Genomic DNA, 21,563 nt, shown 5'->3' with positions numbered 1-21,563 from the left:
AGAGAATACAAAGGTAGCCTTAAGAAACTTGGTTTTGTTTATGTATAAAAAAGGTAAAGTTTATAAAAGTTAATTTACAAACCGAGAACAAAAGTGGTATGCACGCGTTATGTACAAGCATCCTTAAAACATCAAAAATTTTAAATGCAGAACCAAAAAAAAAAAACAAAAACAAAACAAAACCATCACTGCCTCTTGTCACCAAAAAAAAAAAAAACAAAAAAAGAAGAAGAAGATGAAAAAAAAAATCCCCAAATCACACCATTATTTTCTTCTGGGTGATAGTACATTTCTGAAACCGCCAAATCCACAATTTACTCTGTCTCTTTCATGATTCAGTATCTAGATGCGCACAAAAGCCGTAAAAGCTCAGTAATACACAGAGAAAATGATCTAAGAATTAAAAACACGAGGGTAAGGCATTGCTGCTGGTTAGTATGTCTGTGGTGATGTGGTTAATTTAGAGATCCAGAGGCCACGGAAGCAGTCTCACATGTTTTGGAGTCCTTCCCTAAAAAAAAAGTGTTCTCATATACAATCAGTAATTGTCTTCACTTGACCCCCCACAGCTATAAAAGTCCCCCCTTGCTGTACACTTCTGTTATATCCACTACATTGGTTATATAGTCCAGGTGCATTTTCAAATGTGTGCACATTACCTCATGCATACTAAAATAAATGTGTATGCCAGGCCAGGGCTACAAAAGTCTGAAACAGTGCACTTTTGAAACACTAAAACTCAAACGCACCCCCCTTTACTGGCTGGTATTTTAACGGAAATCAATATGTGAAGTTAAGCAGTGACTGTAAAAAAAAGTACAATAATCGTTACGAAACGAAACGTCTTTGAACCTCTAGCCAATGCCACCAGTCGTCTCTGCACAAGCACGCAGCTGGCAGCACGTCTTCTGAGTGCGGTTCAGGTGTGTGCTAACTTTCAACAGTTCAAACAAGATATTTAATCCTAACAAATGCAGTATCAACTCTAAGAAAAGTGTAACACTTGCTAGAGTGGTGCCACTGAGATTTAGTAAGTTTAACCCAGGTTCACATTATTTAATCAGGTTCCTACATTTTCAGAATTAAAAGTGGTCAATCAGGACAGAAACACAGTTTGCTCCAACAAGGTAATTTGGATCTCCAGGAAGACACTTGTTTTGCCAGGTTTTAGGATCACCTATGAGAGAAAAAGAAGTTCACATCATTTGTAATTGGTTCAACTGGTAGCCGTCATGCTTTGCAATCACAAGGCAAAAATACGTACATACGTTTAGACACAATTGTCTTGTATCGTCTGCACAGTACACGTGTATGAACACTCTTAAGTCCTAGATGAGTACCAGAAGTCGTGGGGTGATCACACTGTAAGGACAGACCTGTCGGCTCACTGTACTGTACCCGACACTAACAGGACTAATGCAATATTCTACACCCTCTTACTTAACAAGAACTCTAAGTGCTGGATTTCAATGAAGATCCACTGGAATGTGACGATTCGAAAACTGTTTCCAATTTCTCTTTTATTGTACTTCTCACATTCATGCTTTTAAAAAAAAATGAATACAAGTCAGGGGACCACATGCCTGGGATGGCTTGTTTGCCTGAGCCCACGGAATTAGTAACAGCGCCCTTCTTTCACTTCCTGAAGTTTGGACAATAATTATGTGATCACCCACTGGAGCTGAGTGTGACAACACTCAGCTCAACTACACTCACTACACAACTCAACTACAAACCAACCAACGCAACCCTGAAAGGGGTGCAGAATGTGGTCCTAAGGACCGTCCTCCACTTTACGAAAAGGAAAGGAAATCAGTGACACTGTCCCCGAGCTGCTTGCCTGACCCTGGCAGCAGAATCACCCATGGAGCTGTGTGATAGGAGGCGGGCTGTGTGTGTGACGTGGGGCCTGTGTGTCTGAGAGTTGCAGCTGGAGCTCAGAGGCCCTGGTCGTGGACAGTGAATGTGAGGAGGCTGGGACGGCTGAAGGCCTCCATGGGAGCTAAGGCACGGGGCTGTCTTCTGCTTCACTCACAGCAGCAGCTCTCAAGCAGCCACGAGATGACTGCTCGTCCCAACTGGCACGTAGTGCAGAGACCAGGGAGGCTGCGAAACATCCCGCAATGCACAGGGCGGCCCCACGACAAAGAAGGACCTGGCCCGATGTCACAGCAGGCGGCCATCCCTAAGCAGTCGCTGAGTGCTGAAGGGCTTGGCCTGCTAAGCCATAGTGAGTGATGTAATGTCACAGACATACATGTGTGTATGCAATACTGTACACAACAAATTCTTCAGGCAATGAGATCGAGTCATAACGACTCCTTGGAAGTACATTAAACAATCTCATCTTTAGGCTCAAGTGTCTTTCTAATATACTAATTTTTGTTGGATTAAGTCAGTAGTTGTCAAAATCTACCCTTGACTTTCTGAACAAATTTATGGCAGCAAAGCATTCTAAAGCCAGATTCACCCTTACATTACACAGAGATTCACCATTCTGGGTGAATATACTCAAATTTAACACCGGAATAAGTTGTTTCAATCTAACACAACTTACGTTCTGTGGCATAAAACTCTGGAATAACAAATGGAGAAATCATTTATACTTCATATAATATCTGGAAAATACCACTTATACCAAGTAACTACAATAAACAGTTATTTTAAGGACCTTCATTCGCATTTGGTTTAGAGAATAATCAGAGCTCATGCTACAACCTGACTTTCAGAACACATGTTTTAAATGCAGCTTGATTAATGTTAATTAATTCAAACTAGGCTAATAAAATGTTTCTCAGTGGCAACCTTGAGGAAATAGCTTTAACATCTAGCATGTTAAAACTAATTTAGTAACTTTTTCCCAGAAAATGGGGTACTTGTGAGTTTTAGGAAATATATACAAAGGGTGCCAAAAAAATGTATACACATTTTAAGAAAGGAAAAAACTGTATTAAAATTGTAATACTCAGCATATACCGATAACAAAAGATGAATATAAGTCATGTATATACATTTTTTTGGCACTCCTGGTATTTATATATTATTTTTATCTTGTGTAGTACTACGATATGCTCCTACACGCTTTACACTAGAAAACTACTTCCTACTGTACTAACACTGCCCAATGCTCACGTGACTTCCCAAAACTTTAGAAACAGGACTATGAATTCTTGGTTCTGTATCAGGTTCAATTAAAGTGATCTATACCCCAAATATACCAAGTTCCAACTGGTAACTGACTTAGTCACCCAAGGAAATGAGAAATTGAAAATGCATCGGAAGCTTTGAAATTATGATCATAAGAGCAAAAAGTCATTCAAAAATAGTGTGTATAATAGAAGTGATTTAGAATTTTACATTCAGAAACCATGGCCAAGTACGGTCACAGTGGAAGGTCTTTGTCTTTCAAGTTTCTCTGGTACGTATCCTTTGTAGATTGAAAACTTAAGAATAGTAACCGAGACTAGAAATTGTTCCATAGAGGAATCAAATCATTTCAGTAAGAAGGTGAAAACGCCTATATATGTCGGAGAGTATCAGTTCTCCCATTGCCTCTTAAAACTTTTGACAGAACGAATAATTTTGTCGAACCCCAAGGAATAGCCAACCTTCGGCCAAATCTTGGATGTTTAAAAGGCAGAAAGTTCTCCACCTTTCCCTATTCGTTCACCACGTGTGCAGCACAGAGAAATTCCCAAACACTGGTGACGCCTACAAGGCCACAGCAGGAGGCAGCGGTGTGCTGACCGTCAGCCCCGGGATCAGTGACAGTCCCCAAAGCCCCAAAGGACAGAGTGAAGACAGCATACCCGACGAGGAGTCGGATGATTTTAGAGCAAAAGACCAACCGTCAGGAGTCATGGACGCACAGTGTGGCAGGCGCAGCTCCACGGGCTTCAGGAACTTGAGGCCATGGGGCCCGCACATCACCAGGGGGCTCAGCAGTGTCTCACCTGGAGCCGGGGAGAGAGGGGACAGGTTAGCGGGTGGCTTCCTTCTGGCCACAGTTCTCCCCGCCCCCTCCCGTGAGATTCTCACCACCAAATGCTCTAGTTCTCTACAGCAGCAATAGGAAAACAACGCAAACCATCCATGTAGTTTTTTCTAGTAGCCACATTAAAAAAAAAAAAAAACAGATGAAGTCAATTTTAGTATTATGTAACCCAATATATCCCAAAATTAGGTCAACGTGTAATCAGTTGCAGCCAGTGTGTTGTATTTTACACTTCCAGCCCATTTCAACCAAAAATGGCCACTTTCTAAGTGCCAACAGGTAGCTGGAGCTACAGCAGTTGGTCACAGGGACCATTTGAATGAAGGTCCATTCAAATACCCGTTGTAAAAATGCTACGTGAATCTTGTTTTTAATGTTGTATTTGTTACACACTTGCATTAAGGGATTCATCCAGCGCCAACATACGTTAGTGTTCTCACAAAATTTAAGAAAACAAGATAAACCGAAGTACTCAGGGACACGACGCGTGGCTGGAAGATTCTAACAGGAGTCTAACACACCTTATCACCACATCGTCTGACGGGCCCAGGGAGGTGGGGAAACAGCACCCTGGCCGCCTTGAGGAGCTCAGAGACCGGCTCTGAACACCTGACGGGGTGTTTCACTCATCCTGCTGAGTGTTCAGTGCTAGGCCTGGGGTGGTGGGTGCCCCACGAGGCTGATGTTCCCGTCAGGGGACAGGCACAGAGCAAAGCCTGACTGACGGGTGTTACCTAACCCACCTCTAAAGATGGCAGGGGTGAGTGAGTCACAGACAAAGGGGTGAGGTCAGCCGAGACCACCCAGCAGATAGGGTGACAACCGTGCCATGCTCACCTCTACACCTCGCCCGCCTGTACTGCGGGGCGCCCACTGTAGGCATGCACACCTGTGTGCCCACCCGGACAGCCCTCCCCCAGTGCTCACGGGAGAGGCCCCCCCAACCAGAGGAAGAGGCTGTGGTTGGTCAGCGTGGAGGCAGAGAAGGGGTCTAGACAATCCTCTCGCCTCAGTACTGTGAGCTCACGGGGCAACGCTTAAACTAAGCAGACAGACAGACAGACAGACAGACACGGTTACCTTTCTCCTTGTCTAAGGGCGGGAGGATGCTGTTGTCCCGACAGACCTTGAAGTAGATTTCCTGCTCGGTCCCCTCGGGAACGGCTCCCTGTGGGATGATTATGCTAACGCCCGTCTCTATGGAACTCAACACCCCACCGTTGCTGTTAAACACGCCTCGGGCCGTGGCCACCACAGTGTGACCGTCCTCGTCGTCATCTTCTTCCACAGCTGAGGGGCTGAGATTTCAGAAACAGCTCGTGAGTATGTCCCCAGAACCCCACGGGTGCTGCCATCACTACTGCCATCAGCGGTGTCATCTTACTTTTCTGTCTCCATACAATCAAGAAGTTCTTACTTGAACAAGGTAAGTTTTCAGTGACAGAATTTACTTACAGGGGTAACTAAGCATATTCTTCCTGGAGAAATGATTTGTGTTTTTGAAGGTAGCTAATCAAATTGCCTTCACTGCTGATTTTTACAACCAGAACATACAAAGTTGGATGCCTTGTTCCCCCAACTACTATCGTTCATTGACACTAAGTAGTACATTTTAACATCCATAAAACTGGTGTTTAAAAACTGATAGCAAGTCATACTTTAACTGGCAGCACTACCTGTGCTTCTCAGTGCTACGTGAGACAATGGTCCGTCTCACAACAGATGGCATCTCAGGCATGACTAAACGTACCAGGTAGGTCCTACACCTCCCTAGGAATTTAAGTGTGACACATATGGCCTTTCCTTTTTGCTCTGAGTCCCAAACAGCCCTGCTGTCAAAGGCAAGGCCTCCACAGCTCCACGAGGTAATAAAGACTCTGCATGGGAACACCCCAAACAGCCATGAAAAAAAGACAGCATATTAACTTAGCACACGAAGAAACCAAAAGGGTGCGGGGGTGCAGTGAGGGGCGGTGTCAATGACTGCTTAAAATATGGAGACATCAAGACTTCTTGAAGTCAAATTTTGTACCAGGACCATAAAGGTGAGCTGAGAAATGGACCGACCAAATCCAAGTCTGTGCACGACGGTGCGTCAGGGAGGGTGTCCACACCTGGGAGGGGGAGCCCGGTCCTCTGCCCCCACCCCCACCCTTGGTTCTGCCTGGGAGTGCTGGCAAATATAAGTGGGCTTGGGGGCCTGAGGGGAGCTTGCATGTGGTGTGGCCGCAGTGGGGCTGGTCAGTCCCTGCCGAGTGGCGAGAGAGAAAGGAGCACGTGGAGCGTGGCTCCAGATGGGCTGGCCCTGTCCCGTTTGCTCAGACAGCTCACTCACACAGACTTTAAAAAGAGCTGCTGTCTTTTAACAAGCACTTGGAGGTATTACATCTTTCTTTCTTTTGAACGTTATTGCTAAACAAACAGTAAACAAGGAACACAGATGCTTGTATTTCTGAGATACTCTCCAAAGGGAGAGGTCAGAGGAAGGTCAGAGGTTATGGGAAGCCATGGTTGGTTAAGAGCACGGGCTGAGGTCGGATGACCAGGGGCTGAATCCAGGCCCCCTCACCCTACTGTGTGGCCTTGGGCAAATTGCAATGTCACTCAGCCTCAGTTCTCAGTAAAACGGGGATAACGATAGCACCTGCCGACCCTCCATACCTGTCAGCTTCACTATGTCACTGACATTATCTTGTGCCTCTGGCAGGCCCTTCTACGTAACGGCAACAGCATTTTGGACAACACTGTTCAGTTTGACGTTCGAGTGAAATCTATCATTTCAAGTCCCAGATCACATAAACTATCTCAAGTTCACGTCAGCCAAACTGCAAGGCCAAGGAAAAGGCACAAACCTTACCTCACGGGCACAGCTTTGGACAGTGTGCCGACATTGTTAATCTGATACTTGGGCCTGTCCGCATGGAGGGAGAAGGCGTCCACGCCGCTGTCGGCCTCGGGAGGCTGGGCCGAGCCGTGTGCTTTCAGGAGACTTTTTGGAGAAGCAGGGATCTTTGAAGACAAGTCAGGTTTGTGTGCGGTCTCACTTGGCAGAAGGTTGTGACTGAATTTAGGACTTTCAAACTTGCGTTCAAAGGGCCGAGCAGAGCTTGTGTACGGTTTTGGGGTGAAGCGATTGTAGGCGGGCGTGACCGTTTTCAGAGTCTGCTCGGTCCCATTCACTGGACCTTTATCTGGGAAGCTTTTCTGGGGGTAGAAAGTGCACTGAGCAGGGTCTTCTCGGTTCGGTGGTCTGAAAGTTGCTGGCTTGTGTTGAGATGGAGGTGGCTCTGGTTTGGACACTAAAGAATTCTGAAAATCCAGTGACACTGAGTTACCTGAAAAATAAACATACAAAAGCCTTTTAAAAACTTCCTGAAAGAAGTTTTCACAGCCCCTCTGAGCTTGCTCCCATCTTAGCTTGTCCTGGTGCCAAAGTCCAGGCCTAGTTTGGGGTCGCCACAGTCAGAGGACGGCTCGTGAACTCTGGCAGCCATGTGTGGTGCGAAGGGGCCAGGAGGTGGCTTGGACATGTGTGGTGCTATTAGTAAGTGTACCCTGCTGCCTGCGAGTCAGGGGCATGATGCTAAGGATCCCGGCTTCCAGAGACTGGCGTCTGAGTAACCCTTCTGCAACGTCCATAACAAATTACAAACAGAAAGACACAATTAACTGTGTTAAAAAAAAAGTCAGTACTACAGAATTCACCACAATTAAAGTCAAAAGAAAGGTCACAGACTGGGAGAAGCTATTAACAGCATGTGTAACTGATGAAGAAGTAGGATCCAAAACCTATGAAGAACTCCTATACACCCGTAAGAAAGACCATCAACCTAACAGGATGATGGGCAAAGACTGAACAGGCAAAAACGGAAGAGAAAACTAGAATGCTCAGGAACCATCCAGTAAAATACCTGACCTCACTATTAATTAGGAAAATGCAAACCTCAAACAAACAAAAAACACGAAATACCATTTCACACCCATTAGATTAGCAAAATTTAAGTTTGGTAATGCCAAGTGCTGGCAAAAATGTGGAACAGGAATTTCCACATACTGCTGGTGATGTAGAACAATCCCAATTGGATTCTATGAAGTAATTAAGGAGAAAACACTATGAACGCTATACACGGTCTTGCAGAAAAGAGTCAGAGGGAACACATCACAGCTCTCTTAGGAAATGAACATAACCTTGATTGATAACCAAACTAGACAAGGACAGTACAAGGAAAGAAAATTACAAAGCCAAATTCCTTGGGAACATAGGAATATAATCTACTACATTAAAAGAGCAAAAAATCTTACGAGCATCTTAATACATGCAGAAAAAGCATTTGATAAAATTATTTCAGCAAATTAGGAACAAAAGGCAGCTATAAAAATTCACAAAAAACCTGCAGCTAACGTTGGTCAGGTGAAACATTAAATCCTTTCTCCCTGAGATGGGGAAGCAGCGAGGTCCCAGCCAGGGCCAAAAGGCAAGACAAAGAAATGAGAGGCATAGGACTGGAGAGTAAGAATTGAAACTTCCATTCTCTGCAGACATGACAGTGTCTACAGAAAATGCTAACATGAAGTTTGTCAAGCTACAACTACAACCTGTCTGCTTGAGACAGCCTGGACAGAGAAGTCCTGTTTGCAGTGGCAAATGTCAACAGGAGGAGGAGAAAGAATATATACTCTTAGGAGAAAAGACACAGCTTCTTATTCTATTGTTTCGGAAGGGCCAAACAAGAAAAGGGGTGTTGGGAGGTGGAGGCAGCATCTCCCTTCCAGAGACTTTGATGAAAGGCAGAGAGATGTGAAAGCAGTTTAAAGAAAGGTGCCTTTTACCGACAGAGTGGGTGACCTGGGGCAGAAGGCAGGACTCCGTGGAAAGGGAGAGAATGATGGAAGATGAAGAAAACAGGGAGGAGGGAGAGGAGCTGGGCCAAAGGACCAGGAAGAGGTGTCAGCATGGGTTAAGGGAAAACAGTTCTTGCTCAGAGATGAGAAGGAGAGAATGAACACAGGTGAAAATGCAGGGATACACAGCTATTAAGAGGAGTACATTGGAGCGGTGTTATCCACCTGCGGAGACTGCACAGAACCTAACGCCGAGGCCAGGGGCTGAGGGCTACGTGAAACTCTGCAGCTTTCCTGTGTTCAGGTGTGCATGGAACAGAGCAATGATTTTTACACACCTCCATTCGAATATTTACATTCAGATGAACTGGTACACAAATACTACTTCCAGAAACTGAGCTATGTCAATAAAACATTAAAATCTATTTAGCTAAATGGTCTGTCCAATACAATGGTCAGTCATAAAAACAGGCGATGAACTTTAGACAAAATCCTCAGTTGTCACTGTCTCCAGACTAAAGGATTCAAAGTATTTTCACGTGCGAAGTCTTTCTGCGTAGAAACGAGAACTGAACTGTACGAGTATTACTCCAGTACAGCGGTCATGCCACCTTCTGCACGTCCTACCTTCACTGTGTGCTCCCTTGGCATGTGTGTGGAGGCCGAGGGACGAGCTGGACATGGGCTGAGAAGGCTGGGTGTACTGGGTGGGCAGTGGAGGCGGCGGGGGTGTGGCCTGGACCGGGTCATAGCGTTTGTCGCCAAATGCATCAGCGTCAGTGGACTTTCCCCTGTGAAAAAATGAAGAAAACACTGACACCTGTAAATGGACTCACATTTGCAACAAGTTCTCACTCCTCTAACTACCCCTAAGTTTTTCTTAAAAAACTCGAGAAATTTCTGAATTTATTCTTATGAATTATGGATAGCTACATTCACCAGCACAAGAGATGTAAAGACAACACAGGTACTTTAAGAAAATCAGTGAAACACCCAGAAGATGGCAACCGAAAGGCAGATGAAATTTTGGGTATACTTGTCATACTTAATTGTATTGTCTACAACTTAAGAAAGTCTTGCAAATATTTTGGAAAATATTCACTGGCCCACATCTTCCTTATATTCACTTCTGACTTCAAGTCTGAGGTACAAAGCCTTGGATTCCGGCACACTCAGAGCACCCCAAAAAATGATGCCACAGCAGAGGCCAGCAAAAGTTTTTAGGCAAGGGCCAGAGAGCAAATGTTTTGGGCTTTTTGGATCATACAGTCTCGGTCACCACTATTCAAACTCTGCCCCAGAGCAGCCACAGACAACATGTAAGTGAATCAATGTGGCTGGCGGTGTTCCAGCAACACCAAAAAACTGACATCATTTACTTTAAAATTTGCCCTTTTACCGGATCGATTTTTCGTTTAACAATTGCTAGAGTAGCACATAATGCTTAATTTTACAAGGCCCACTGAAGTCAGATTGTGCCACGCATGCTTGTTTTTACAGATTGCCAATTTTTAGTATGCAGCGCATAAACCTGTAAAATAGACCCATAATTGCAACACTGCCATCTAAACCTTTGCGGAGAGCCAAAGCAGCACTGGCTTTATGTGCACAAACAGCAACGCAGACATGCGGAATGTACTTTCACGGAAGACGTTTGTTCAGAAAGTCTAGTTTGATCATTAGCTTTAAAACTAGGCTGTTATCTGCTTGCTGGCATTTAGACTAAGCATTGGGAGACGATGTTAAAATCTCGAAGTGCACATAATGCCAATGACACAGAGAGAAACACCTGACGCAACAGCCTCACATCAATGCCAGTCTTACCACTTGACGCTCCTTTTCAAGAAGTCATAGCTAGTGTAAGAGCCAAGAAATCTAGGTGATGGCAAAGCAAGCGCAATAGAAAAATGAAAGAAAATGGTCAATCTAACTATGAAATTTGCAGCAAATAGAACTCAAATGTCATTTTAAAATAGCAACCAAAAAGTACGCATCATTTCAAAATAATTCCATCTATAAAAGAAAATATGACTGACTCTCATTTCGCTAGGGAGATGACCGACGAAGCAAACCACAAGGGCTCAGCGAGGGCCCGCCCGCCCTGCACACACTAACTGGGGCTGTCCCTCAGTAGCCACGCGTTTGGGCTTCTCTCCTCTTCCATCTCTGCCCACTTCTGCTGCAGGTGCTGGTGGTGAGCAAAGTAATGAACGAACTCGAGCAGCAGTACTAAGGGATAGCCAGCAGGTTTGGAGTAAGTGATCATGAAGTGCTCCATCAGAAGTCCAGGGCGAGGCAAAAGAAACCCACGTGAAGGCACAGAAGAGTGACAGACCACGGCAGCAGCTCTGATCCCCTGGCAAGGTAAAGAGGGACTTGCAGGCGGGAAGCAGGCCTCCCTTTGAAAGGTAACGAATGTTCCTTTCTGGCAAGACTGTGCCCACCACCAGTCCTAAAGCGAAGGCAATGCTCTAGACCCTGTCTCCAAGCTGTACATCACAAAAAACGTTAAGGTTTCTTTCTGGAAAACCAAATGAATATGAAACCAAACATGCGTTGCTATCTGAGCCCCTGGAAACACTTTTTACTTATTTTTTAGACCTAAATGTACTCTTTTAAGGCTGTATCCTATTTAACGAGTAAGTAACCGGATAAAAAAAAAAATCTCTCTCCTTAACCTACATGCCCGGACCCTCCTCTGACAGGAATGAATGTGTTTAATGACAATTAAAGACAATTACGAAAGGTCCGCCCTTCTACCCTACCAATGTGAGAGCCTACGGCGCAGTGTCACGGTGGCCAGGGTCCAGACACTCTTCACATGCACTGGGCACCTCTCTAGTGTTGTGTTAGGGAAGGTCACAACAGTATGTACACGCGTAAGACACTCTGCGTTTAACAGAACCCATTGCAGCGCTGAAAATCTGCATTTGTATTTCTTATAAACTGCCTTCTTCTGTGGACAAAAGTTTCAGTGGGTGACAGTGGAAAAAAAGGTTCTAACTCTTCACCTCAAACAATGTCTTAGAAAGTGGTTTGTGATGGCTTGGTGATGTGTCCACTTGGCCAGGCTGACAACTGCCACAGCTATTCACACAATAACGAAGGTGCTGCTGTGAAGGGGATTTTCAGATGTACCGCCTCTAATTGGTTCAGTCTCAAGTTCAACAAAAGGAAGGTTATATGGATGGGATCTTTAAAGAGAACTTGGCCTTCCCTGTACTCAGAGACTTCCCAACAGCTTTGATCTTCTCTGCCTGCCCCAGGGACATGCTCAGCCAGGTCCCAAAACTGTGTAAGCAAATTCCTTGAAATAAACCCACACCGCTTTTCGTCCCTGTGGGCTTGTTTTGTGGAAATATGAACCCACCTGTGCCTGTGTGGTTTATACCCCCTCTCAGTACTACATTCTCTATCACGTGGGGTTCAGCCAGAGGGGCAGAACCAGTAGGAGACAGGAACCCACACAGGCACATGTGGGTATGTGCCCCCAAGAACCCACAAGCAAGAAAACCGAAGAGACAAGTAAACAGAAGGGAGCAAGACAGAACAGGGAAAGACAGACTGGGAGGCGTGGGGTTCAGGACTCACTCTGCCTGTCACGTCACCTCACTGCATGCTGGTTTCCTCAGGTATCAAATCAGCCCCAAAATCTCTGAAGTCGCCCCTTGCTCCAATAATAAAAACAGACAAGCTCTTTCTTGCCTTGGAAAAACCCGCTCTCTGTTATCTTCCCTCAGACTGTGTCGTCCCCACCACATCCCTGTTTTTATATCTAAAAAACCAAAGCAGAAAAGGAGGAAAAGAACCAGCATGGACTGCGCAGCACGGAAAGAAGAGACTCTTCCAATTCACCTAAAAACCAGGATCTTCATAATTACTCTCTTAACTTTGATTTTAACGTCTTTCCTAATGCAAAACTTTACAGTCTGATGTCCGAGTTTTAGAACAAAACACACCCCCTAGAACTAGAAAGCGCGTAAGTGCTGACCCGCTGGAGCCTACAAAGAGCGTGCTCTGTACTTAACTGTTTCCTTCCAAATGTACTGAACTTCCTGTGATTGACTACACTCTGCGAACAAACCTTATTTTCAAACAGCGAGTCTTCAGTGAAGGCACTTACTTGGAAGAATAACTAGAAAAACCGGCTTGGTTCTGAACATGGGCTGGCTTGGCAGGCTCTGGGAGGTGGCCAGCAGCAATGTGTGCAGAAGGCTTGCTCTCGAAACTTCTCCGATCAAAGTATGAGAGCTGTTTTCGGTAATATTCTTCATCTTCCTCAGGATCGTAATGATTTGCACGAACAATGTCTTCAGGGGGCTTCGGCTGAGGTTTCTGAGGCTCTGCGATCCTGACAACAAACGGCAAATGGGACAACTTTTTAATGTGCATTTTACAAAGACAGTGGACTAGAAACCGTTGATGCTGACCTTCCACGGACTGCTGTGACGACCCAGGGAAGGCCGAGCGGTCAGATGGATGGTCTAAACCCCACGTCTTCATACACTACACTCAAAAGGCCCAGGAGGCATTGAACACGATCAAATAAGCCTGACCATGATCGGGTTAGCGGCCTCATGCAGGTTAGCAGCAGTTAATTAGAAGAAGAAAAGGAAATGTAACCAAGACAGTGAAGAACTTCCTGAAGGACACACACACAGCAACATGAGCAGCAAGAAATAACTGAGGAAATTTAACAACTTTTTAAAGGGTTTTTAAGAAACTTTAACCCAAGATCAATATAAGGAAATAGCTCTATACCATCCAAAGTTCTAGAGGGCATAAGAAGCAAATGGGGAAGAAAGTAAGTTATTGAGCAAATTAACACAGCATTATCTATGCTCTACCTAGTAAATTTTAGAAACTTGCATCAAAAATGGATAAACTTAAATAGGTTTCACACCCCCACCCCCCAAAAAAGAAGAGGGGCTAAGCTTCCGTTCTTACAAATTTATTTTATGTAAAATAGCACATCTGCTAATGATACTGGCTAAAGGAGACACCGCAGTAGTTTACATTTTCATGAAAAGCACTGGACATCATTTAAAAAAGGAAAACGTATACGTTAGTTCCTCTTTATTATGAGCACAAACGTAAGCAAATAAGACACGCTAGTTAGGCAGAAGACTACATTCAAATCCAGTGTCACTTACGAGCAGTATGATAAGGCCACAGTTAAGAATACAACTGGCCTGCTTTGTCTCGCGGCTCTCCCAAGGCCAGCGAACACAGCCTCGGTGCCTCTAGAAGATGGGCCAACAGCTTCCTGCGTGCCACTGAAGTCCTCAGCATAAATAAGGGCAAGCCTATAGTGTATGCTCACTGAATGATCAGTTTTAGCCCATCTGAGTCTGTTTCCTTATTCCTGAAAACTGAGTTTGCATATTTGAAAGCACATTTAAAAGTAAAACACATTAACACGAATGTTAGAGCTGTACAATTTTTATCTTAATCAATTGATAGAAAAATCTTTTCAAAGTATCTGTTTCCTGAAGCTGTAACCAAGTTCTGTTACTGAGGTGTAAGGAAGGCCTGTGTTTTTCTTTCTAGGACCACCTGTTTTATGTCAGTAGAAAGGCTCGTGGTTTTCTTTCAAGGGCAAACGATGTCCTGTCCCTCTTCCTTTCTCTCCTGTACTCACAGTCAGAGGCCTGCTCACTGACTAAGCAGTGAGTCCTGTCGGTTCCCGCCAAAAACACCACCACGTGTACCCACCTGTACAGTGTTTTGTCGTGTTCACTGAACTGATTCTGAGAAGTGGCTTTGGGACCAACGACGGGAGCACCTGGAGGTTTCGATGCTACCTCTGGAGGCTGCAGAAAGAAGACAAACACGCCCCGGGAGCAGAGAATTACAAACCAGGCTTCCTGGAGGCGCGGTGAGGGGGTTGCTAAGAAGCATTTCACTGAATGTGCGCACGCAGCCACGGCAGGAAACACACAGGTCCACCTTTACCTTAAAGCCAGCAGTGTGGTTTTCGTCCTTCTTGTTCTCCAGGGACGCAGATCTTTTGTTTTCAAACATTTTCACCCTAGTGAGCACAGACTGTGGCTTCATGGCTGGATCTTCCTCCTCTTCAGTCAGAGGTGGGGGTGGAGGCAGAGGTTTGGTGGCTGGAGGCAGAACTTCCGGCTTGTGCTGAGAGGCAGGTATGAGGGGAGGGACGGGGGCAGCGCCCTGGGACGGCACCGACTCGTACCCTCGAGGGTACTGCTCACAGTACTGCTTGGGCTCCGAGGGCTTCGGGCCTGCGGCAGAGTAGGGCTGGGCCTCGGCTCTGTATCTGGCATGCACCTCATAGCTGGGCGCAGGGGGCTCTTCGTGCCGGAGGGTGGAGGTCCGAGGAGGCTGCTCATAGCGCGGTCTGCTGTCGTAGGACAGAGGGGCTGGCTCTTCAAACCGTGGGAAATAGCCTCGTTCGGAGGCCTCTTCGGGATGCTGCCTGGGGTCGAGGTCCCGAGAGTGCTGATTCTCAAAGGCAGGCCGGGGCTGGTAGGGCTGTTTCTCCTCGTAGCACGCCCAGTGCTCCTCGTACGCGGGGATGCGCTCTTCGTAGCGCAGACGCTGCTCGAAGTTTCGGGAGAACTGGTCTGCATAGCTGGAGGAGTCGTATCTATATGGGGGCTGCTCGAGGTCTCTGCTGGCTTGTTTCTCCATGTACTGCGGCTGGGGCTCGTAGCTCAGGTGAGGCTCCTTGTCTGGCCTCTGCCCCGGGTGCCCACCAGGCGGCTGCTTCAAAACCGGGTTCTGCCTCACCATTTCCTCATGATAGGGGTCCTTCCTATACACCTGCATGAAAATCCACGGGTAAGTACACAGGCTGGCTTTTCTTTCTAGACGCAACTATGATTTAACACGAGAAAATGGTACATTCTACCATTCATGACCAGGATAGGAAGACATTAGTGGAGAAAGCCAGTTTCAGTGAAAGCTCAAAATTTACAGTGCAGGTAGAGGCCCGTATGTTTTAGCATGTGCTAAATGAAAAGTAAGTGAAAGATAATTATTTAAATCTAGCAGAGATTAATGCACTGAACTAGTGATTCAACTTGATTTGGACATTGACAATAAAAATCATACAGAAAATTTATGGACACCACAATTTATAAAACATAAACATGTCTACCGTGGGTCTCAACTACATATTAAGGAATTCTGAAAGACACTGAAAAGCAAGAAATAAAACAATGAAAATGTTGAGCACAAATCCGATTCACAGGCCTGCTTTCAAACCGCCAGCATACTACCGGAAGCCATGCACACTACAAAACGGAGGTGGCCTGTCCGATTCAGAAGCTCTGTGGCGTGTGCGCCCAGTCACAAAGCAGAGGACACTGAGGGGAAGCAGCCATGATCACGTGCCAGACAGAGGCAGAGCAGCACGAGCGCGACACTGCAGCCCGGTACCTGTGGTGGGTCTACATGCGACGACAACGAAGCTTCTCGGTCTCTTAGCATTAAGTGAGCTGCCTCGGCACCTGGTGTTCTTAAAGGGCCAGCTTGTGGCGAGGGAGAGGCGGGAGGAGCTGGGGGGGGCCCCCCCAGTCTGACATGAGTGCAATCTACGTTATGAGGAACGGCAGAGGCTGATGGTGCTGGGGTGGTTTCAGGCGAAAGGGAAGGGGCTGGAGATGAGGCTTCTGCTTTCTGTGAAGTGTTTAAAATACTTTAAATACAGTGTTGCTGTTGCCTGCTAACTTCCCACCTCTACTTATCGTGGTTGGTAGACATACATTGTAGTGTGCTGAACAACAAAACTAGGACTTCAGGTCCTACATTAAACAAAAAGAAATTCAGTGTACTGCACCCACGGAGTTTAGATTTCAGTCCTGGGTATTCTCACCTCGGAATTCAAAATGAATTCTCACTCTGGAGAGAGGACAGCATATATTCTTTAACTCAACCACCACATTCTCGAATCTCATAATGCACCTCCGACTACCACACGCCGAATGCTGGCCGCTTACCTGTTGAGAGGCTGTTTTAAATCCGGGGGAGTCTAGTCTATGAACTGGCTGTGGCTGCGCTTGTGCTGAGAAAGGAGGGTATGTTTGGCTCTCGTGCTGCATCCCCGAGGAGTCCTCTCTGACAGGCTCAGAGGACCGAGTAATGGCAGACTCCGGCGGAGTCCCAACCTCATCATTAAGAGTTTCATCTAGTTCTTGATCAGTGTAGGCCCCGCCTTCTGTGTCTGTGTCTTCGTAGTCAGAAGTGTGTCTACTGTCCGTGCTATACAGTGAGTACTCACTACCTGGGGCTGACAGGTAGGACAGACGATCATCATGCAAATCAAGGTCGTCACTTGTAGCACCGTCCGCCTGGGTCAAATAAAAGTAAATTAACACATTTATTCAGTAGTTCTTTAAGAGATGGCCTTTATTTTAAAAGGGAGATTGAAAAGGATATTTTTCTTTGAAGAAATCCCATCTGTTTCTTGAAGCTTCTGGTGAGGAAAGGTCAAGAAGACCGACAGCACACATGCACACACACAGAGCAGCCTCTGAGACGTGACAGGCTTGGATGAACAGAATGCTGGCGGGCCAGTCAGGAGAAGCTGGGCTCTGGGGCCCAGCCCCAAAGACGGCGAAGGGAACCCTGGCGCCTCTCGAGTCCGTCACTAATGTGTCAGCCCAAAGCAAGGGGAAGAAGGAGACGGCTACGAGAGTAAGCTCACAGAAACGGGGACAGACCCACAGAACAATGCACAAGAGAGTAACTATGAAAACCACGGCCACAGTTCAAGTTGAGTCATAGCTCATATAAATATAAAACAACTTGTTTAAAAACGTTGGTATTTGGTCCTAAAGCTTTTATAAGACACAATGGAAAAGCATCACCTAAGTGCTGGATGCCTTAGCAAGAATTTTTTTCTTTATTATTTTGCACAGATGTGTTAGCCAACGGTGACAGAGAAATGCTGTTCCACTTCTCCTTTACAAGTAATTTAAGAGCCGAGTTAGTGTTTAATAGACTGCATTACCTTCTGAGTAGACCAGAAGGAAATGAGAAGTATTTGAGGAAAAGGGAACTCAAGACTTGCAGCAATAGGCTGTCACTGGAAACTACCGTGACACTAGTTCCTGAAGATGGAGCCAGGACACCGTGCGCGGTCAGGCACGAGAACTGCAGGGTCTAGAGTCAGAATCCAGACAATGGTTCTTCCACCCCAGCACGGACGGAGGGACGAACAGAAGGCTCGAGCTGCCTGACTGGAACTTCCCACACAGGTGCCCCCGTACACACCTGACCTTGAGCACTTGATATGAGAGACTAGGGCGTGTCAGGTCTCCGGGTGGCTCTGGTTTTCACCAGAATGCCTGCCGGACTCAGGACACAGACCCCAGGGCTCTGCTCCATGGCACAGCAGTCTCTCCCACTCATGGCTCCTAAGTTCTGCAGAGGATGCTGAAGCAGAGAAGTCTTCTCGCTTTTTACCTTGCCAGGGTTCTGGAAGACTGGAACCCAGCAGCCAGCCAGGGGAATGTTTAAGGCCGTGGGGAAGAATAACCTGGAACTCACCAATCCACCTCGCTTTGACCGTGGTGAGAAATGCAAAAGTGAACAAGAACCAAGGGTTGCTTTGAACCTGAAAATGACATACGCCTACATGTTAAGAAAGCCTCAGGATGACTTTTCTTGGTTTAGTAGGGAACACAAAGACTGTATCAGATCTTATAAAAAGGAACGCTTCGAAGCAATCAGATCAAAGTAGTGAGCGTGGGAAAGTCAATATGAAATGAAGTGGACTCACGTAGTCAGGTAAATAGACATGAGAGGAAGGGGGTGGGTGGGATAAGTCAGGCCTGATTTAAATTACAACAACTTTTTCTGATCTACAAAATGCATCAGTTTATCCTAATAATAAAGGATCTACTTTCCTACATCAAAAGTTGGGGGAGTTTGACCTTTACTTGGAAATCCAAGCAAAGAAAGGAAACCATATTAATATCACAAAGAGAAATTACAGAAAATTAAGATTTGTGGATTAAAGAAGAAAACACCTCTCAGATTGGCAGAGTCTACACTGTGCATTTATGAACTAATTTCACTTCAAGAATCACCAGCAGGCCATTCCCGTAGGACCTGAAAAGGTGCTAACAGACCTGTGCTGTCACAGGCGATTAGTATGCAGAGGGCTGCGATCCTTTTCATCAAAGGCCCAGACAGGAAAAACTAGTAACAGCATGTTGCTGTCGAATGGTGTAGTGGGTTTTCTCCACCCTGACTGATCTCTCAGGTGTCCCAGCTGTGACGTCAGTTATGCAAAGTGGTCTGGGGATCTCACACACGGTCCAGCCCCCAGAGGGGCGCTGATCAGAAAACCCTGGGTTCTGGTACATTACTACAGGTGGGAAGAGCAGACACTACCGCTACATGTAAGCGTTCGGACCTCTCTTCTTGCAGAGGCTGCGTGTTTTCGGGGTAAAGGGAGGGTGGTAAGCATGCAGCATGCACGCAGGGCATCTGCAGCCAGGAAGAGGAAAGCAGGACCATGCAGGGGCACGACACAACCAAACCAAGCCAACAGGAAATATAAAGAACAAAATAAAAAAAGATATCCTCAGTCTTTCCTAGCAACCAAAACATGTTAACACTGTACTGATCTGAAGGTGAAAGACAGTAAAAACAAAAGGTTCTTCAACTGGATGCTTTGAGAAAACTATTACCTCTCCCCACAAAACGAACAGACCTTTCCTAATACAAGAAAGACTGACAACAGAAAGTAAGTAAGCTGGCATTTGGCTGCATGTAAAATTAAAACTCAAAACCAAAAAGGATGTATTGTTTTGTCCAACATTTCCTGCTATGTTGTAAGAACGTTAACAGGTGCTGAGTGGAAAACAAAATTCTCTCAGTAACAATTTGTGCTTAAGCCTTGCAGTAAAATATGCTTTTTACATTAGACTTCTCAGAGCTGTTAACACGCAGGTGCACGCTGCTCTCCTCACAGGGGCTTCTGCTGGCAGCATTTCCCACCATGACCTGCCTTCAGAGGGCCTTTTTTTTTTCCCACAGTAAGTCCAGAATCTCTTGAGCTGAACATGGCATTTTGGGGAACACTTGTCTCACCCACCCAACCCCCCTCATTTTTGGAAGAGGAAACCGAAGCCAGGGTCCAAGTCACTCGTCAATCAGACAGAGGCAGAGTCAGAACGCAACCCTGCTTTTTTGGTTATAATTTAAAATTCTCTGGAGAGAACACTGAAGTGGTAATTCAACAATCGGGAAATTTCGGTATCGCTTGCTATCAAAAACCCCTTTCACAACCCCTATATACAATTACAAAATCCTAAAAGCTAACTCTCCCCCAATTACTCTAATTAGAAAACAAAGTAACTCAAAGGCACCTTTGATTAGTTATATAATTGAGTAAACAGGTTAAAAAATAACAGGAAATGTCTTACCTTTCCCTCAGAAACCCACACCAACTGGTTCTGTTGCTGTTGAATTGCTTCTTTCAATGCACCATACCAACCATCATTCATTGAATTTAAGTTAATTGTAGCTGAAAATAAATTAACAACATTGTTTTATGAACACTGCCAAAAGTCAGAATTCATTCAAACCTGCTTAGAGCTCAATCGTCATTACTGAGTTATCTGAAACATGGTGTTTGAAGACACAAAGCTTTGAAATTCTATTTTGGCCTACACATTTTCTTTCACTCGAACAGCACCTGTTAATACAGCAGACAGCTCTCCAGGCAAAGGTTATGTAAGTTTTGATATTCAAACTACACAACATTTCTGCCTACTTAGTGTTGCCCAGACACTTGAAGCTGAAAGAAGGCCCTTAAAATACTCACTTGTAAAAAGATGGTGATTATTTTTCCGAAGTTTGTGAGACCGCTCGTATAATTTCCTGGCACTTTTCCGAGACTCTGGACATAGCCTCATTCTCATGGTTTTCACACCTTGCTTCGAGTCCGGGTTAAGGAACACTACAATTGGGTACCACTGGGCGTAGTTCAGGCGATCCACTGCATTTGGTGTTACATCTAATAAAGCGTGTTTGTCCTGGAGACGCAAAGAGAAAAAGAAACAAGAACGTGAGACGCAGTTAATGAAGAATCATCACTTTCAGAAAAGGTCACAGCCTAGACATCCCAATGGTAACAGACCTTCACTTGTGCTCCAAAATGTCTCAGGAGCACATAAAAGAAAATCGGTAATCAGAAGTTAATTCAATACCATTTCCAGCACAACTTAAAAACAACAACAATAAAACACCTTTTAAGCAGTTCACTTTTAAGACAGCCCCAATACCTGCAGGCTGACATTATTACCTATGTTCAGACTGATGATAAGCACGGCAATTTCATGTTCCTGACGTGATGCCCGAGTAACAAACACCACGATCCCCATAGCCTAAATATAAGTGCAGCTTGAACTGCACCGATGCCGTGCAAACAGCCTGTTAGTAGAGCTGAATACTGGGTGCCTTTTGGGGGATAATCAAAGATCTTCTTTTCATGCATGTGAGTGATTATTACGTCTTTCAGTAAGGGCTTCATTTTCTTATGATATACCAGCAATCAGTTCAGAAAAACTACTTTCTACTTTCCAATTAACCAAACTCCATCCCACTCAAAACACAGCACTCACAGCTGATATGAAACAGGTCAACTTTCAGTAACTTACCTGATCTATTATTTGCTTTATTGTGTGCAGGCGAATAATGCCAGAGCTGCGTTGGTCCGTCCCAGCATCTCGTGGTTCACTTTCTA

General features: G+C 45.4%; 1 protein-coding gene across 7 annotated transcripts in view; it reads right to left on the bottom strand.

The window, feature by feature from the left end:
- Nucleotides 1-202: 202 nt before the first annotated feature.
- TJP1 (tight junction protein 1) overlaps nucleotides 203-21,563 on the bottom strand; it is a 194,128-nt gene continuing 172,767 nt past the window's right edge. For 2 of the 7 annotated variants that reach the window (XM_033099931.1, XM_033099935.1), the window contains 13 exons: nucleotides 21,478-21,560; nucleotides 20,643-20,853; nucleotides 20,242-20,342; nucleotides 16,804-17,154; nucleotides 16,244-16,483; nucleotides 14,792-15,625; nucleotides 14,552-14,649; nucleotides 12,960-13,187; nucleotides 9,464-9,627; nucleotides 6,852-7,329; nucleotides 5,075-5,292; nucleotides 3,810-3,953; nucleotides 203-1,177 (listed from right to left, as the gene is read on the bottom strand). In XM_033099931.1, coding sequence (XP_032955822.1) covers nucleotides 1,083-1,177; nucleotides 3,810-3,953; nucleotides 5,075-5,292; nucleotides 6,852-7,329; nucleotides 9,464-9,627; nucleotides 12,960-13,187; nucleotides 14,552-14,649; nucleotides 14,792-15,625; nucleotides 16,244-16,483; nucleotides 16,804-17,154; nucleotides 20,242-20,342; nucleotides 20,643-20,853; nucleotides 21,478-21,560 — 3,245 coding nt within the window. In that variant the 3' untranslated portion in view covers nucleotides 203-1,082. Of the gene's footprint in view, nucleotides 1,178-3,809; nucleotides 3,954-5,074; nucleotides 5,293-6,851; nucleotides 7,330-9,463; nucleotides 9,628-10,641; nucleotides 10,712-12,959; nucleotides 13,188-14,551; nucleotides 14,650-14,791; nucleotides 15,626-16,243; nucleotides 16,484-16,803; nucleotides 17,155-20,241; nucleotides 20,343-20,642; nucleotides 20,854-21,477; nucleotides 21,561-21,563 lie in introns of those variants that run through there. The other 5 variants (XM_033099932.1, XM_033099933.1, XM_033099934.1 and 2 more) reach the window with 5 other exon arrangements.

This window comes from Rhinolophus ferrumequinum, chromosome 28 (genome assembly GCF_004115265.2).
Source record: "Rhinolophus ferrumequinum isolate MPI-CBG mRhiFer1 chromosome 28, mRhiFer1_v1.p, whole genome shotgun sequence".
Classification (NCBI taxonomy): Eukaryota; Metazoa; Chordata; class Mammalia; order Chiroptera; family Rhinolophidae; genus Rhinolophus; species Rhinolophus ferrumequinum.
The sequence above is the reverse complement of the archived record's forward strand: the minus strand, read 5'-3'. Positions and strand labels throughout refer to the sequence as shown.